The sequence below is a fragment of the Giraffa tippelskirchi genome, chromosome 3, assembly GCF_054371585.1.
Source record: "Giraffa tippelskirchi isolate mGirTip1 chromosome 3, T2T-mGirTip1v1.2.pri, whole genome shotgun sequence".
In the NCBI taxonomy this organism is placed as follows: domain Eukaryota; kingdom Metazoa; phylum Chordata; class Mammalia; order Artiodactyla; family Giraffidae; genus Giraffa; species Giraffa tippelskirchi.
In genome coordinates this window covers 100,862,462-100,882,102 of record NC_137277.1, presented here as the reverse complement: position 1 = coordinate 100,882,102, position 19,641 = coordinate 100,862,462, and the positions used below count along the sequence as shown (strand labels likewise).

General features: G+C 39.8%; 1 protein-coding gene across 2 annotated transcripts in view; it reads left to right on the top strand.

Moving 5' to 3' along the window:
• GALNT5 (polypeptide N-acetylgalactosaminyltransferase 5) overlaps nucleotides 1-19,641 on the top strand; it is a 39,487-nt gene that overhangs the window by 13,313 nt on the left and 6,533 nt on the right. For both annotated transcript variants that reach the window (XM_081576101.1, XM_081576102.1), the window contains exons 2-7: nucleotides 995-1,161; nucleotides 2,683-2,802; nucleotides 10,110-10,245; nucleotides 10,835-10,954; nucleotides 13,511-13,628; nucleotides 14,630-14,953. In XM_081576101.1, coding sequence (XP_081432227.1) covers nucleotides 995-1,161; nucleotides 2,683-2,802; nucleotides 10,110-10,245; nucleotides 10,835-10,954; nucleotides 13,511-13,628; nucleotides 14,630-14,953 — 985 coding nt within the window. The remainder of the gene's footprint in view (nucleotides 1-994; nucleotides 1,162-2,682; nucleotides 2,803-10,109; nucleotides 10,246-10,834; nucleotides 10,955-13,510; nucleotides 13,629-14,629; nucleotides 14,954-19,641) is intronic.

Sequence of the window (19,641 nt, the reverse complement as noted above, 5' to 3'; positions counted from 1 at the left end):
TGTAAATCTCTCTTCAATAAGACATGTTACCTCATTTTACAGATGAGGAAACTGAGGCTCAGAGCAATTAACTAAAGAATCTAGATGACAATTTGAAAAATTTTGGTGGTGGGCTTCAAAATAGTGTCTTAACCACCTATAAAGCCTGTGTCCTTTCCACTACAGGGTGATGCCTCCACAGGAAGTTCTCATGTCTTGCATGGTTAGGCCTCTTAGTGACAATTGTCAATGGGCCAATGCAGGAAGCAACAGGTTTGATCCCTCAGTCGGGAAGATCCGCTGAAGAAGGAAATGGCTACCTACTTCAGTATTCTTTCCTGAGAAATCCCACGGACGTAGGAGCCTGGTGGGCTACAGTCCATGGGGTTGCCAAAAAAGACAGAAATAACTTAGCAACTAAACAAAAACAAAAATCCTTCCTCTGCTCTTTATTTTATTTATAACTCTCTCCAACAAAAGTGCACAAGAAAATCATCATATAGATAGATGGATAGATAGATAGATGATGTGTGCATGCTAAGTCACTTCAGTCATGTCAGACTTTTTGCAACCCTATGGACAGTGGCCAGCCATGCTCCTCTGTCCATGGAATTCTCCAGGCAAGAATACTGGAGTGGGTTGCCATGCCCTTCTCCAAGATAGATGATAGATAAACATAAAGAAATAGATAGATGATAGATGGATGGATGGATAGATAGGTAGGTAGATAGATGATTGATTGATAGATAACTTGAGTTATGTGTATTTACACACAATTGCACATTGTGGATTTTTTTTAGGAGACTTACAACAAGCAACAGTTATTTTCTCATAGTTCTAAAGCCTGGAAGGGTACCAGCGGGATGGGTTTTTGTGAGACCTCTTTCCTCAACTTATAGACAGTCACCTCTCTCTGTGTCCTCAGAGAGAGAGCTCCATTTCTGCTGTCTATTCCTCTTACACCTTGCGGATGTTGTTGGCACACCTTTTGTGCTCTGCTTGTATTCTGGCCCAGGTGTGCAGAGCAACTTGTTCACAATAACCTCCCAACCACCAGTGTCATCATGTGCTTTGTGGACGAGGTGTGGTCCACTCTCCTGAGGTCTGTACATAGCGTCCTCAACCGCTCTCCTCCCCACCTCATCAAGGAGATTCTACTGGTGGATGACTTCAGTACCAAAGGTAAGAAAACTATCCCCTGGAAAATCAAAGTTTGATGTGAGGCAATAACAGTTTGGATACAAAAATTACAGGATAATTTGATAAGGAATGAATGTTTTATAAATGCCCAATCATTGTTTGGTGTTGTGGCTTAGAGGCCTAAGTCCAAACATCTGTGAATTACAGAAAGTCAGCTCAACCATCCCATGGCCTTGTCCAGCTAGTCACTGCAAACTCTCCTTCAGCTGTGACTTCTCTGCTGTGTAGTAGTGATTTTCTAATTACAGGTCTTTGAAGATGGGTACTTTGAGGTCCTGGAGACCAGAAAATGTTCTCTACAATTGCATAAATACCTTTTTATGAAATCTAACAAACAAAGATGCCACAATTAACAGAGTTAGTTATAGAAGACAATGAAATGTAAGCCCTGTGGCTTCAGCTAAGAGTTGAGAAGACAAATTGCCAATTGGGCCAGAAAAATGAGGTTCCAACAGAGTTCAAAGGCAGAATTCACTGCTGTCTTTACTTTTGTTTATTACAGCGAAGAATCTCTCTCTTTGGACTGTCAAAAAACTGGGTATGTAAGTGGTCCCATGACTGCCAAAGGTCCTAGACCACATTACAAAAATCCCCAAATGCAACCCACTTCAGAAAAATTTAAAAAGTAGCAAAGAGACAGCAACCTTAATAGAATGCTTTAGCCTTGGTCATGACAACAAGGACATGAGCCAGTTCTCAGTTCTCTCTCTTAGAGTGCCTACCAGGGTTACACTGAGCTCCAGGAGCAGAGAGATATATAAGGAAAACTGGTTGAAAACTTTGAGAAGTGGTTTTGAAAGCATCAACAGAAATAGAATCTAATTACCAAGCAGATAACAGTCCCTTTAGGAATGGCCTATTCAGATTTTGTGGCCCTAAAGGATATATGAGGTCCTCTTTAAGAGAAAGATGACACTGTTAGTAGAAAAGTGAGCAGCAGAAGTATTCCCAGAAGCAATTCCTACCTGGTATATGTCAATAGCTTAATCATACATAGAAGTAACTGTAAGCTACATAAATATACCACCCCCCCCCAAAAGAGCAAGAGAGCAGAGGTGTGATGGAGAGGGTGTCATGGTAGGAAGTGACAATGGTCTTAGCCAATTGCAGTTGCAATATCTTCCTTTTGCAAAATTTTCAATTTGCATACAATGCATAGTCTCTCTCCTAGGTCTTAGAAGAGGCCTTTATAAGGGGAAAAATTTGTGCAGAAACTGAGCTTCATTTATTTCAAGGTAAATTTGTACCTGTCCTGACAAATGCTCAGAAAAAGTGAGCCCTCCTCTTGGTAAGTCACCTACACAGAAAGGTGGATTTGAGTTCTAGGAAAACAGAAACTTAGAGTATTGAACCCAGACAAAAATCCATCTAAGAAAATGACATCATGGTTCAAAGAATAAAATATAGTGACTATGGTAAATGTCATAGTTTTGGGAATTTGATCTGGTCTTATCCAGATCTTATTTTTAAAGTATTTCCTTGTCTATTTTCTCCCTGATAAAGACTACCTAAAAGATAACTTGGATAAATACATGTCTCAGTTTCCAAAAGTTCGGATTCTTCGCCTCAAAGAAAGACATGGCTTAATAAGAGCCAGGCTGGCAGGAGCACAAAAGGCAACAGGTAAGAAGCTGCTAATTTTTTGTTTTGGCTACATCTTTATTTTATTTTAATCTTTTCCAAATACACATCAAATTTGAAATAATACTACAATGAGCACTCCTATGTCTATCATTTCATTTCACCAGTTTCTGACTTCTTGCAATATGTATCCCACTAAATTGTTTTAATGACTCACTGAGGGGTCACAACTCTGAAAAATTCCAGCTAGGTGCATTTTAATTACTGCCACTATTCAGTAGAGGGCATATTCCCAAACATCACAGGAAAATGTTAATTTTTCCTAATTAACATTGTTGTAGACCCCTTTATGAATGATAATAAAACTGAATTACCTAAAAAAGAAATGGGAAAAATATATAGCTATACACACGATTATATATACATATATCTAGATATATACATAATTACATATATGTGGGTGTGTGTCTATTTTAACACTCATATATATGAAGTAGACAACAAATTAACAAATTACTCTGGCAAGCTGCTGTGAAGTTTCAAAACATGTGTTCTCAATTTCTGTCCCTGTCTCCCTATGGATGGCAGTGTCTATGACCCACACTTACAGCAGCAATAATGGAGGGCTCATTTCTGAGTTTGGAAAGAAGCATAAAGATCTATTTGAATGGGGTTAGTAATAGACTCATCTAAGGATAAATCCAGTGGCCCTAAAGTACACCTAAACCCTGTGGGGAGTTTAAGGAAATTCAGGGTCCTGCACCAGCTTTAGTTCAGTTTAGTTCAGTCACTCAGTTGTGTTCGACTCTTTGAAACCCCATGAACCGCAGCATACTAGGCCTCCCTGTCCATCACCAACTCCCGGAATTCACCCAAACTCATGTCCATTGAGTCAGTGATGCCATCCAACCATCTCATCCTCTGTCATCCCCTTCTCCTGCCCCCAATCCTTCCCAGCATCAGGGTCTTTTCCAATGAGTCAACTCTTCGCATGAGGTGGCCAAAGTATTGGAGTTTCAGCTTCAACATCAGTCCTTCCAATGAACACCCAGGACTGATTTCCTTTAGGATGGACTGGTTGGATCTCCTTGCAGTCCAAGGGACTCTCAAGAGTCTTTTCCAACACCACAGTTCAAAAGCATCAATACTTCTGTGCTCAGCTTTCTTTATAGTCCAACTCTCACATCCATACATGACTAGTGGAAAAACCATAGCCTTGACTAGATGGACCTTTGTTGATAAAATAATGTCTCTGCTGTTTAATATGCTGCCTAGGATGGTCATAACTTTCCTTCCAAGGAGTAAGCATCTTTTAATTTCATGGCTGCAATCACCATCTGCAGTGATTTTGGAGCCCCCAAAAATAAAGTCTGACACTGTTTCCACTGTTTCCCATGAAGTGATGGGACCAGATGCCATGATCTTAGTTTTCTGAATGTTGAGCTTTAAGCCAACTTTTTCACTTTCTTTCACTTTTATCAAGAGGCTCTTTAGTTCTTCTTCACTTTCTGCCATAAGGATGGTGTCATCTGCATATCTGAAGTTATTGATATTTCTCCCAGAAATCTTTATTCCAGCTTGTGCTTCTTCCAGCCTAGCATTTCTCATGATGTACTCTGCATATAAGTTAAATAAGCAGGGTGACAATGTACAGCCTTGACATACTCCTTTTCCTATTTGGAACCAGTCTGTTGTTCCATGTCCAGTTCTAACTGTTGCTTCCTGATCTGCATACAGATTTCTCAAGAGGCAGGTCAGGTGGTCTGGCATTCCCATCTCTTACAGAATTTTCCAGTTTATTGTGATCCACACAGTCCAAGGCTTTGGCATAGTCAATAAAACAGAAATAGATGTTTTTCTGGAACTCTCTTGCTTTTTTGATGATCCAGCAGATGTTGGCAATTTAATGTCTGGTTCCTCTACCTTTTTGAAAACCAGCTTGAACACCTGGAAGTTCACGGTTCACATATTGGTGAAACCTGGCTTGGAGACTTTTGAGTATTACTTTACTAGCGTGTGAGATGAGTGCAATTGTGCAGTAGTTTGAGCATTCTTTGGCATTACCTTTCTTTGGGATTGAAATGAAAACTGACCTTTTCCAGTCCTGTGGCCACTGCTGAGTTTTCCAAATTTGCTGGCATATTGAGTGCAGCACTTTCACAGCATCATCTTTGAGGATTTGAAATAGCTCAACTGGAATTCCATCACCTCCACTAGCTTTGTTCGTAGTGATGCTTTCTAAGGCCCACTTGACTTCACATTCCAGGATGTCTGGCTCTAGGTGAGTGATCACACCATCGTGATTATCTGGGTCGTGAAGATCTTTTTTGTACAGTTCTTCTGTGTTTTCTTGCCACCTCTTCTTAATATCTTCTGCTTCTGTTAGGTCCATATCATTTCTGTCCTTTATCGAGCCCATCTTTGCATGAAATGTTCCCTTGGTAGCTCTGATTTTCTTGAAGAGATCTCTAGTCTTTCCCATTCTATTGTTTTCCTCTATTTCTTTGCATTGATTGCTGAGGAAGGCTTTCTTATGTCTCCTTGCTATTCTTTGAAACTCTGCATTCGGATGCTTATATCTTTTCTTTTCTCCTTTGCTTTTTGTTTCTCTTTTTTCACAGGTATTTGTAAGGCCTCCTCAGACAGCCATTTTGCCCTTTTTGCATTTCTTTTTCTTGGGGATGGTCTTGATCCCTGTCTCCTGTACAATGTTAGCCAACGCCATAATTCAGGGACCATTCAGGGCCCACATTGAGCAGGGCTGACCAGCCTAGTGAGTCCTCCCAAACTCCCCTGGGGCACTCCCCTGCCCTCAGAGATAGAATACATGCAGCAGATTGCTCTGGGTCTGAAGAGTCTCTGTAATCAGAGATCTGCATTGATGCCACTGCAGAATCTTTTCTAGAATGCATAACCAAACAAAGAGATCAAAGATAAGAATCTGAATCCAGAATCTGATAGGCCTTGAGCTACTGATTTATCCTTTAGGATTCAGGGAAAAGAGAAGAGGAACCACAGGCAAGGTTTAGATCAGCTAGTCAAGGACATGCAGAAGCAGAAGTTGAATTGGCCCCATTTTGGTATCAGAGTACTATCAGGCTCTCCGAGAGTCTTTCAGAGTCTTCCACAAAGAAATAAGGGCCAATCTGTAACTCTCTAACTTTAAATGATGTCCACTCCACATTCAGGCTCCAGGGCATGATAGATTCTTTCTCTTGATCTGATTCAGTCATCAGTTGTTTACTGTGAATGAGAAGTTAGATCAAGCAGGATTTCAAAAATTAAAAGACAGGCCTTGGTCAGTGGGTCTCAAGGGAAAGTCTTTTACATAAAGGCAACAGAAGTAAAAAGAAACAAGGTAATTTGGATACAAAGAACAAGCCAGATATCATGATAGTGTTGAACACACCCAGCCGGGTATAACCCTGACAAGAGCAGCCTGCAGGTGGGCAGGTCTAATAGTGCTCTGATTCTGGAGGGTCAGAGTAGAGATCAGATTCTCATTTCCTATATAACATGGCAGTTAGCAAAATAGCTGACATGCTGTGAGCATTCCAAAGAATCAGTTGGCTAATTTTAAATATGTGGACAACAAGTGACATCTAACTTCTGGCCAATGCTGACATTCTCTGAAGAGCAACAGTCCTTTTATAAATTTCTACAACTCATTTCTTCTGCAGGTCAAACAGGTAGCTTCCTTAACATCACTTATAAATCATTCTTTAAAATTAAATGAGCAGCAGGTCCACATTCATCAAGGAACTCTAAACACAACACTATCACCAACTGGTGCTAGCAGCACTATCCTAAATTGGTCAGCTAAATCTAAGGGGGGTCAATGCTCAACAAGGAGCCAAAGCTATTTGGTACATTGAGCATGTCTGAGTTGGCACAAAATATTGAAAACTAAGTAAGTTACAACCAAACCCATCTGCAAACAATCCAGTATGTCTGGAATCTACTCTCAGAACAACCTTCCAGGTAGTTATCAATATGGAGTTAGTTATTTTGAGCTCTAGCCTGAACAATCATTGAAAACCAGTCATCGTAACAGCTATCTATTAGGAATCCAGGTATTAGATAGACTTTAGAAACATCTCCATAAGGTAAATCTCAAAGAGATTAAGTAATTTATCCAATGTGGCCAAGAAAAGCAGAGCTACGATGAAGGCAGTTCTGGGGAAATTCAATCCTATGTCATTTCACCATGCCCACAAGTGGGGAAATAAATGCAGGTTTGAGGATCCATCTTGCTGCCACTGAGAGCTAAAGAAGTAGATCCAGACCCTTTGACCCAGTAAGCCTGCCATGGAGATAGGGACAGGCAATCTAGTAGAGACTAGACTCTTTAGACTCCGGGTCTGAATGGACCAGGAGTAGGAGTGGTGAGAGAAAGAAGACCATCTTTAATACATTCTATACTGCTAGGCCCGGAGAAGGCAATGGCACCCCACTCCAGTACTCTTGCCTGAAAAATCCCATGGACGGAAGAGCCTGGTAGGCTTCAGTCCATGGGCTCGCGAAGAGTCAGACACGACTGAGAGACTTCACTTTCACTTTTCACTTAAATATATTGGAGAAGGAAATGGCAACCCACTCCAGTGTTCTTGGCTGGAGAATCCCAGGGATGGAGGAGCCCGGTAGGCTGCCGTCTCTGGGGTCACACAGAGTCGGACACAACTGAAGCAACTTAGCAGCAGCAGCAGCAGCATACCGCTAGGCCATTTGTGCTTAGTTGCTCAATCATGTTTGACTCTTTGCGACCCCACAGACTGTAGACCCTGCCAGGCTCCTCTGTCCATGGGAATTCTCCAGGCAAGAATACTAGAGTGAGTTGCCATGCCCTCCTCCAGGGGATCTTCTCAACCCAGGGATTGAACCCAGGTCTCCTGCATTGCAGGCAGATTCTTTACCATCTGAGCCACCAGGGAAGCCCAATAGGACTAAGCAAACATACTTGTATACCCTACACACCTAGATGAACCCTAAAAGCTTTCCCAGGATAAGGAGAGGGTACCCTTAGGAAACGATAGCTTCTATTATCAAGCAATCCATAACTCCTAAAAAATAAGACCCCTCACCAATCCCAGCATGATCAGGAGATGTAACTGTACCTCCAAGAGTAGTGGATGAGGTGGGGAGGGGGCTTCTGGCTAGCACAGCCTGTTCCTGTCTAAAGAGACATCTCAAGACCACTTCCCATCAAGACTTTGGCTAAGGTTAGTCTCTTCACCTTTATGCAAATATTCCATTGTTAATCAGTTAATTAGTAAGATCTATTCATTAAGAAGTAGTTTAGGAATTTCAGTGGATAATAATCTATCATCCAGCTATTTATTTGCACCTTTTTCTTTGCCTGCTGCTATCTTCTGCTTTTACTTTAAGTTTTCCCATACTCATAGCTCTGTCTCTTTCTCATTTGTAGGGAGTGGGAGGGGAGAGGCAAGAGGGTATACGTGGATATTTTCTAGTATCAGGCTGCCACTTAGCTTTGCAAAGTTGCCTAAGTGTTTCATTCCTCTTAAGTGCGGATAAAACTTAAACCTGTACTTCAGGTTTGTCACAAGGATAAACCTTAAATAAGACAATAAGACAACCATTCAGAATGTTCAGAACAGTATCTGGCACAGAGTAAGCATCAAATCAAAAATCAGTGATGTTATTGTAAGTTTTTAAGATGCTGAGGGGTGTAGTTAAGTGTCAGAGTGGTCAATTAAAACAATAAACCAAAATAAAAGTAACAGTCAAGTCTTCAAGCACTTCCTGAAATCACATAAGTAAAAAGTATAGGTAGGAAGCCAGACAGAAGACAGCACTGACTCCTCAGTGTTCTGTATTTTCCCATGGAAGAATGGGCTGGTGGATCACAGCTGATGTATAGATCATCTTACTGACCAAAGAGCCTGAAATAAGGTTCCTCCTGTTTTAGAGCCTGGGGGCCAGGATGAGAGAAAGAGGGAAGGGCTAGCAGTAAGAAAAAAATGTCCTGAAGATCTACCCATCACCCACAAGGTGAGAAAGAAACCTTGGCCTGAGACAGTCTCCAACTGGGTGAACCTGGGTCAGGAATGCAGTTCTTTATAAGTTCATGTCCAGCTAAGGGGGCTGGAGGACCTGAGTCCTTGACTGTATCTTCCTTCAGAGACTCTAGGACACAAGCTGTGAACCAAATCTGGTGTGGAGATGGCAGCTTTCCCTCAAGAGGCCTGCCAGATAAAGCTTTTGTAATAGCTTTGGGCCTCGGCTTCCCAGGTGGCGCTAGTGGTAAAGAACCTGCCTGCCAAAGCAGGAGACAATAAGAGACGTGAGTTCCGTCCCTGGGACAGGAAGATTCCTTGGAGAAGGGCATAGCAACCCACTCCAGTATTCTTGCCTGAAGAATCCATGGACAGAGGAGCCTGGTGGGCTACAGTCCATAGTGTTGCACAGAATTGGACACAAAAAAAGCAACTTAGCATGCATGCATGCACGACTGGGTCTGAGATTACACATAGGATTCTGGCCAGGACCCAGATTCCTCTGGTGATTATTCACACACACACACACACAATCCACTTGTATAGAATCATTTAGAACAATGTAGACCATTGCTAAAATTTTTATTGGAAAGAGAGAGTGTTACTTCACACAACTAATAGAACAAAAAGAATTCATAATTATTCCTGTCCTCCAAGTTTCTTTTCTCTTCTCTTCTCCTTTAACTCTTCTTTTTTAATTATGGTAAAATACATATATAAAATTTACTATCTGAGCCATTCTTCAAGTGTACAGTTCACTGTGAAGTACTTTCACATTGAGCAACCAATCTCCAACACTCCTTTCATCTTGTGAAACTAAACTCTATACCCATTAAACAATTCCTTGTTCCCCTCTGTAACACTTTTAAAACTACCTCCTAGTCTTACTAGTTCCCCCACTTTAGCTTCTTTTCACTGTTATAATGTGGAACGATTTTTCCTCTTCATCATTTCTAAGGCTTAAGTTGGAATCCCAGATTCTTCCTCATCTTCCGCAAAACAAAGTTTCAGTCCTCCACCCCCAAGAGTTAATGGGATTTACCCTCCTTAGAAAGGACAAAAGCAACTACCTTTAATACTAAACATTCCCTTCTGAGCCTTGACTCCTCATTCTAAGTGGCTTATCAATTTTTTTTCAACCATAAATGATACTTGCCCCAAAAGACTACTAGAAACCAACTTTTTTTCATTTCACTATAGAATGAAATTAGACAAAGAAGACATTCAGTAAGAAGAAAAGAATACTATGCTTATAACCACATTTCTGGAGGAACACGAAGTACATACAATGAGGATATTGCATTTTCAAATTGTTTTTTTCTGGCTTTCTAGGTGATGTATTGACATTCTTAGATTCTCACGTGGAATGTAACGTTGGCTGGTTGGAACCTCTCCTGGAAAGAGTTTACTTAAGTAGAAAGAAAGTAGCCTGTCCAGTAATTGAAGTCATCAATGATAAGGATATGAGGTAATATTGTCGTATTCCACAGGATACTTCTAAGTGACTTTTTAACCAGCAGCAGAAGGTAGTGGTCATACTCCTAAAATCTACAACTTTGCAAATCTAAGTAATACACAGTTTATTTGTTTAAATAAATTGAAATACTTGAGATATATCATGAGATCAAAGCAGATCTATCCAATTGTTTATTTGATCATCACAAATTCTTAACCCTAAATGTCAATAAATACTAATACTCAGTGTCCAGGTCTTTCCTCTTTCTATTCAGCTGAACACCCAAATATTTATTTTTCTTAAGATTAGTTCTTCTTTTTGTGGTATGTGTATATACATATATATGTACACATGTATATTTTTAAGTAAGGTTTTTTCCCCTCAAAATTGGCCAGAATATTATTAAAAGAAAAATATGTTAAAAGCAAGCAATCCAGCACTAACGCTAATTATATTCATATCTTTCATTGAAATGTTTTTGAAGGCTTTGTGGTGATCTAAAATCATCTTCATAAGTGCTTGTTTCATTCAATTGCACAACACATGATGTCAGGTTGATTACGTGAACGATCTCAGGTAGCATTTTTTTTTCCTTGACTAGTTACATGACAGTGGACAACTTTCAAAGAGGCATATTTGTGTGGCCAATGAACTTTGGTTGGAGAACGATTCCTCCAGATGTTGTTGCAAAAAACAAAATTAAAGAAACTGATATAATAAGGTAAGTGTGTGAAACTTAAGACTAGGAAGAAGTCATGTATCTTCTTTCAAAGGAAGCAATTCCACAAAACAGGCATAAGCTGTCATTTACAGAACACCAATTACAGTTCTAGCCAACAGATGACCAAAAGCAAAAACTTTTGCTGGGAAATTACTTTCCCACAGCCAAAACTCACCTTTTAAGTGGGTAGTTATATCTTATTCAGCCCTCAATGTGAGAAATTCACTGACATTATTTCTGTTCTCTGGGATTTGCAAACTAAGAAACATAAGCCACTTAAACATGCTGCATAAATTCTATATAAACACATATAACACTGAAGTAAACATGAGTGAAAATTAAGAATAAATAATAGTAATAGAAATATCATTCTAATTCTTTTTGAGTCTAATCCTATACTGTCTCTGGGAGGAGTGCCAAATTCTGTGAATGAAGTGAGAAACAGACACAGAAGCCAGATGCGAATTAAAGTTGGGGCTTTATTGCTGGATGGAGAAACTGGACTAAAGAACAGAGGTTAGACCTGAAGCTAAAGTGGGGGCTTCCTAACCCCTCCCCCAAAGTCTAGACCTATAGGACAAGCACTCTGCCAGCCTCAGGCAGAGGAGCAGGAACCCTAGAGCTTTCCTTACTGGAGAAAGAACTTGAGCAGACTTAAGCCAGAAAGTCCCAAAAGAAAGTCCGAGCCCAGCCTGTACATTGCAGCATCCTTTCCCTGAACTCACCCCTCCAAATAGTGCCTTATATTCTTCCAAATGTGATGTTTCACAATTAATACTCCTAACAAGTGAAGGAAGAGTACGACCATTTATTAAACACTGTTCAACCTCTCTATAACTCTAGGAGAGAGATTGTGGTTTTGCCATAATAGAGATAAGGAAATAGAGACCCAAGAGAGTTAAGTAATTTTCCTGGGGATATTTGTTGCTGTTGTTCAGTTACCAACTCTTTGCAACCCATGGACTGCAGCACACCATGCTTCCCTATCCATCACTGTCTCCCAGAGTTTGCTCAAATTCATGTCCATTGAGTTGGAGATGCCATCCAACCATCTCATCCTCTGCCACCCTCTTCTCCTTTTGCCTTCAATCTTTCCCAGCACTGGGGCCTTTTCCAATGAGTTGGCTCTTCACATCAGGTGGCCAAAGTATTGGAGCTTCAGCTTCAGCGTCAGTCCTTCCAGTGAATATTCAGGGTTGATTTCCTTTAGGATTGACTGGTTTGATCTCCCTGCAGTCCAAGGGATATACAGCTTGCAAAAGAAGAAATTGGGATTCAAACCCAAATCTGCCTGGATATAATATACTTGCTCTGATCCTACACCTAAAGAACCTCTTTGCCTTTTTCAGACTCCAATTCTGAGAGTCAATGTTGTGATTGAGTTCAGATTTGTTCAACATAATGTTAGAAAGAGAATGCACTCTGGATAGTCTGGAAAGGACATTTGGGATACAGATAAAAAAATACGCATAAATCATGGGGGAAGAGAGCTAGGTGTGGGGCAAGGTTTACATTACCGTTGAGATTGCTGCAGAGCTTCCATACAAACCTCTTTCAGCTGGCTCCATGGCAACCACCATGGGACGTGATTACTGCCTTTTCTAACTACTGACTCAAGTGTAGTTTCTCTTCCCCATGATCAATAACAGCAGTGAAGACTCTAGAGTCAGACCCCTTGGGTTTAAATCTCAACTCTACTACGTACTAGTGGTGTGAGCTTTAAAAAGTTACTTAACCTCTTCCTGTCTGTTTCTTCATTTTTATATTAACACTAACAGAAGTAGCTACCTCTTGGATTGTTTTGAGAATTAAATCAGATAATACTATAGATAAAGTGCTTCAAAAAGTATTTGCCAAGAACGTCCCTCATGGTCCAGTGGTTAGGCCTCTGAGCTCCCAGTCCAGGGTTCCAACCCTGGCCAGGGAACTAAGATGCCACAGCCCTGCAGCCCAGCCAAGGAAAAAAAAAAAAAAAAAAATATATATATATATATATATATATACACACACATATAAGTGTTAGCAACATAACAAGCTGTCGTAAAGTTTCTGTACTGTTTAGGCAGTATAGTGGAGAAGAGATCTTAGAGTCAAGCCAGACCCCCTAAATTTGAACCCCAGATATACAGCCCACAGACCAGTGGGTCTGTGAACTTGGGAGATTTTCTTGCCTTTTGGGACTGTAGTTTCTTAGGGGTATATACTCACAGGATTTTTGTAAGGCCTGATTTAATATATCTATAACACTTAAAACAGTGCCTAACTCATCTTTCCTAAATAGCACTAAATAACTTATTAAAAATAACATCTCTGGAGAATTTGTGTTGAAGAGTCAAGGCCAAGTAAGAATCCTAGTTCCAGACCCTGTCTTTGCTGCCTCTAATCAAGTTTTGCCACAAGAACCAGAGAACTTGTCACTTAGGTGCTCTTTGTGACTTTATCCAAGACTTCTTCGCATGTGGTAACTATTCTAAAATGCCTCTTGTTAGGGAACACTCCCTAAAAGTTGAGCTCCCCTGACATGCAAGATTTAAAAGCCAACTTTTCTTTTTGTAGATGTCCCGTCATGGCAGGTGGATTATTTTCTATTGATAAAAATTACTTTTTTGAACTTGGAACATATGATCCTGGGCTCGATGTTTGGGGTGGAGAAAATATGGAGCTCTCTTTCAAGGTATCGCTGAGTGTTTCTCAAATTATCTTTACAATTAAGAGTCTAGCAGTTTTAAATGGTTTCATTTTACTAATACAATCAGATATGTGACTGCCTCTGGGAAGAAACGTCACAGAAATATTAGGGCCTCTAGATTAATGTCTTCATATCCCAGATTGAATTTGGAAGAATCAATAACTCTCATGAAATTTATTAGCATTCCCTCATATTTCACAACACAGTTTCTGCATCTGAATGTGAGGGAAATAATTGTCTGCCATTTAGTGTAAATGCTGTGAGATGAATATTCAATACAAATAACTCATATATTTTTCTAATATATTAGAAGTAATGAAATTATTTAGTAATAGGCCATCTTGGAGAGCACAAGGCAGAAGAATAAAAAGAGCCACTAGAGCAGGCCACCAAAAGGCCATACTACAGCAACTTAGGGAAGCTCAGATAATGCTGGGTATTTATATAACCATTGATTAATATCTGAGAAATCCATGGCAGCAGCCATAGTGCAGAGTATCCACATTACCTGCTTTCCTATGGAGTTGGGTGTATATAGTAATAGGGGTGTGACTTTGAGCTCTTGATCAAAAAGGATGGTCTTCAAGTTGTGTTCCGCAAGTCAGGTAGATCATCCCAAATGTGAGAAGGGGATATTGAGAAAACTGAAACATATACTTTTCCTTGATTCTACTAAAGCAGGAACTTGTATTACACATTTCATACACTGGGATTCTGTGAGGATTTCTTTAGCGGGGAAAAAAAGATTTACAACTCAGGAGAGGAAAAGCAAAAATATATAATCTAATAATCCTAAAATAGTTCACAGCAATAGAATAAAATTAAATAAACCTGTTGAGTTTAATTTTCTGTTGAAAAGGATATTAGAAGAGTTATTACTTCAACAGGGGGAAAAAAGTCACCAGGTGGTTTTTTTGTTATTGTTAATTACCCATGATTTGTGGACAATCATTTGATAACTGGTACATATTTTTAAACTGTTCCAGGTGTGGATGTGTGGTGGCGAAATTGAGATCATTCCCTGTTCCCGAGTGGGACACATATTCCGAAATGACAATCCCTACTCCTTCCCCAAAGACCGGATGAAGACGGTGGAGCGGAACTTGGTTCGGGTGGCTGAGGTCTGGCTCGATGAGTACAAAGAGCTTTTCTACGGCCATGGGGATCACCTCATAGACCAAGGGTTAGACGTCGGAAACCTTACCCAACAGCGAGAACTTCGAAAGAAGCTAAAATGCAAAAGCTTCAGGTGGTACTTGGAGAATGTTTTCCCAGACTTGAAGGCTCCCATTGTGAGGGCGAGTGGTGTGGTAAGTTCAAGCAGCAACTTCAAATCTGACTTTGTGAAAATACAAGGTAAAAACCTTTTTGAAAATGTGTGGGAAAGAATGAATTATTACTTTATAAATAAGCACCAAGTATGAGTGCAGAGGAGACAAAGTGTGGTTTGTCTTGACTGCACATATTAGGTAAACTTGAGGAAGGCTTCCAGGAAGCCATGTTTATTGATTAATTCAGCAAACACCTACCAAGTGTCAAGAAACCAGGCATTATTTAAGAACTGGATTATAGGGTAATGAATAAAGTAGATTTATCCCTTCTCTGTGGAACTTAAAGCTGAGTAGGATAGAAAGATAATAAAGAAATAAGCAAGTAAAGTGTAAATAAAAAAATATAGTAGCTTTTAATCAGGGAACTGGCCACAAGTGATGAATTTTTCTTAAGAGTAGTCAACTCTATGAAGACATTGAAGGCCAGGTCTGAAAGACCAAGAGTCCACCATGCTATAAAGAAGAGAGCCCCAGGCAAAGGACGTCACTTATGCAAAAACTCTGACATGTGACAGTTTGAGGCATTCAGGAACTAGAAAGAAGGTGGGTGTTGTTATTAAGGTGTGAGGAGGTAGGAGGAATGGCACCAGATGAAGGTCAAGAGGGAGAAGGAGTTGGATCACGCAGGTCCTTGTGAGCAGAGTAAGGATTTTCTCTCTCTCATCTTTTTCTGTCTCTTTCTTTTTTCAGAATGTAATTGGAAGTTACTGAGTAAGCAATGGGATGGCATGGTTATTTAGAGTTTTATAGATTTCAAAAGGGGACTGAAAATAACAGAAATTGTCAGACAACAGCAGAGAAAATTCGAGGGACAAAATAACATACCAAAAGGAAAGAAGTCAAACTTGATAAGTTGGATAGACTACAAAGCTAAGAAAAAATTAAGGAAGGAGAAAAACTCTTTACAAAATCCGTTTCAAACTCAGTCTAGGAGTGAGGCTTAATTTGAGGAGGATGGCAAGAGATGAGGATCTTTACCATATACTAAGTTTAGAGATGATTAGTCAACCCTTGACTTAGAGGTCTTCCCTGGTCATGCAAATTTTTAATCTTTTACTATTTTATTTCTCATTTAATTTTGACTTATAAACATTCCCAGTGCTATTTTTTTTTTCTTCTTGCAAAATGTTCAGACTTGGCCCTCAGTAAGCCTGCTCTTTTTACATCATTTTTTTTTTTTCAGTTCTCCCTAGCAAGTGGATTGTACAAACCAATCTTTCTCTGCCTACCAAATTTCCTGATGATAAGAACACTTAGGCCATTTCCCTTGATAGTATAAGGGAGATTCTGGAAAAGTGGGAAAGAGAGAAAACCAGTCTAAGAATTTGTTCTGCTTTCATAAAATTCAACTGACACATAAGTATATGTAACCAGTTTTGTATATGACATAATTGCTCATCTTTGTAGGTAAAAATGCAATAACTGCTACTTCAGAGGTTCAACTTGATTATTTTATCTTAGATAATTCTTTAGGATGAATATCCTGAGTTTATACACTGTTCAAGTAATATGCCTGTAAAAATAAATTTACATTTTTTAACCTCTACTTCTTAAGCAGGAAAAAAGAAAAAGAAATTCTCATCATAGTAATTTTTTCCTGTCCTGACAACACAGAATCTCAGTAAGAGCATTACTGGACTTTAACCACCAGAGGGAACTAAAAAACTATCTTTTGCCTCCTCTTGGAGGTTCGCTTGTCTAATCGTTTCCATTCGAATTTTGAAGAGCTCTTCTAATGAAAGAGCTTTCTCTTGATGCCTGAGCTATAATACAACAAAATGCAGAAATGATTTTAATAAATTCTTTCTTTCTGTTTTCCTCCTTATTTGTTGCCTTCCTTAGACAAATTTTAATAAAGATGACATTGGTTCCCTCTGAAGCAACAAGTAGGGAGCATTATTACCATTAAAAAAAGGACCTTTCCCCAGGAAATTCAGAGGAAGGTTAACTAAATCATTATTTTGGATATATAATCTTGTAAAGTTCCAAGAAACTAAAATCCACAACTTTTTGTTACTTGCTCCATATCATTCCTTCTTTCAACCTACACACCTAGGAAAGTTTGACTTTTTAAAAATAAGAATAAATCTTTTCTCACTGAACCAAAAATATTTGAAAATAATAAAAGAACCTCAGCAATAATTTGAATTTATATTGGATTTAACTCAGCAAACAGCTTCTAGTCTACTGTTTACCTATTCTGGGATAAACCATAGAGAACTCCAACCTCCTAAATTGGAAAATGAAATAATTCAAAATGGATAATTTAAAATTTGTACATACTTCCTGATCTTAAAATAAGATTGATATGGCTTACAATAAAAGCATAGATATATTTTTAAGTGAGAGCCCAGTTTTCAAAACTGTTCATAATGAGAGAAAGAATATCAATTCCTTAGCATTCATCGACCATTTCTATATGAATGAAGGAAAGCAGTTTCCTCAGTAATTTCCAAAAGGAGGGAAGAGAAACATATATTCAAATGAAGTGAGGGGAGAGAGAGGCAAGGGATAGAAAAGGTTTCTCTCCTTCTTGTGCCTTTTAGTGCTTGGAAGAAGGGATTGTGAGAAATAAATACAAAGCAATCAATTAAACCAAGGGTTCCCAAACACTGTTCTGGGCAAAGTTATGCTGTCAAAGAGGATTCTGTTGTCACATGTATTTGGCAAACTCTTGTACCACATTCCCTCTGCACTCAGTACTGGAGGTTCTGGAGCAGGGCAACCTGGTCAGCTGTCCTGAAGCCAGAGTTTTCCAAACTCACTTGAAGATATTTTCTGCATAATCTACAGGTACAGGAGTTTTTGTTTGTTTGTTTGTTTTTTCTGTTGAGATCAACTGGGACACCATTTCCTTTCTTTCAACTCCAGGATTAGTCTATCTCCACACATGACTGTTGACTCTCTTCCCTGAAGTTCATGGTGGTGGATTCGTCCTGTGGGTTCTGACTCTCCCACTAATGATGGAGTGTGTGTGTGTGTGCATGGGTGCATGCCCTCAGTCACTCACTCATGTCTCATCCTTTGCAACCCCATGGACTGTAGCCCACCAGGCTTCTCTGTCCATAGACTTTTCCAGGCAAGCATACTAGAGTGAGTTGCCATTTCCTTCTCCAGGGGATCTTCCAACCCAGGGATTGAACTTGCATCTCTCGTGCCTCCTGCATTGGCAGGCTGATTCTTTACCACTGTGCCACCTGGGAAGCCAGTTGTCTCCTCCCAAATCTGTCACTTTAAATTGTGAATAGTGCTTCCTTTGAGGATTTCTGTTGGAGAGTCTGTTCTTCTAGAATTGTTTTGCATGCGGGTCACCCCAGAAGCAACAAAACTGGTATATTGTTTGTTTTTTTTTCAGTGCTTTGAGGGTTCTGTCAGGGTTCCTAGTCAATGCAAGTGGTGTGTGCATCTCAAACGCAAATGAAGGTTGATGTAAGGTTTCAGATTCCCTTGGGAGAAGCTTCCCCTTTGTTTCCCAGTGCTAATGAATAAATTGTTTTTCCCTGTACACCATTCCACCCAGGGCCTAACGTTTTAGCTTTTCATCATGTGTGGAAGACCTCAACTCCAGGTTTTTTGATATTCAGTATCAGTCCCCTGCTTACCAGTATTTGCCATTATACCTCTTGTTTTTAGGTTTTGTTCTTCACTTGCTAGACCCTAAAGATGTCCCCTACTTTCTTGTAGGAAAAATTAAGCATGTAAAAGTGCGAACCAATCCACTGAGTACTATGTTATGAAGTCTGACAACTCTGTGAGCACCCCAACTTGTGTCCTACAATGCTCCCTAGTTAGAGCTCTTGGATAGTTACCCTGGAACAGGAGGGGACACAAATAGTGTTCCTGGCCACAGGGCCCACCCCACTTGCCAGCACAGGGCACTTCCCTGAGTGTAGACTGAGCTCTACATAGCTCTTTCAGAAGTCTGAAAAGTTCAAACTGTGTTATACTATTAACCCACCTTCTCTTTAGACCTGCCCAGAATGTCAGAGGGAGCAAGGGAATCAACATTTCTCTGCATTAAATGGTGACTTACAGACAGCTGCCTCCATGTTGGACCCTGCAAATCCATTAAAGACCTGGGGGCCTGCCAGAAAGTGTCTTTAAGCTTGGCTCCATACTAGCGTTCGTGACTTCCCTGTAATGAATTATAGCTTGCCTGAGTCATTAGGAAGATTCTGACCGGGAGTCAGCTGGAATCTGCTGTTTTTGAAAGACTCAATTTATCTATGATTCAGTGCTTAAGCAGTCAGATAGCTTGGAGGGGTCAGCCAGGGAACAGAGCCCATAACCATTGCTTTGATTAAATTGCAAGTATGTGCACTGACTTTTAATATATGCATCAGACAAACTTGAGACAAGAAAATAACTGCTTCTCATGCCACCTTTTGCTCTTTTCCTGTTCAGCATTCCAGGAAAGGGTTAATTAAAAGCTTCTGTGTGTTGGCTCTGTGGCTGAATCACAGGCCTAAATTGACAGATTGAAGCTGTACTTCAACAAGATTACATTATGTCCCTGTTAGAGATAGCAACCAATAAAATCGTATAGTGCTAAGTAATGCTAAGCTATTAACTTAACTATCTTTAACCTTATTATTGTTTTATATTCTGTGTTTTCTGAATGTCTTGTTCTACTTTAAAATATTTTGTTCTTAATGCATATTTTATGT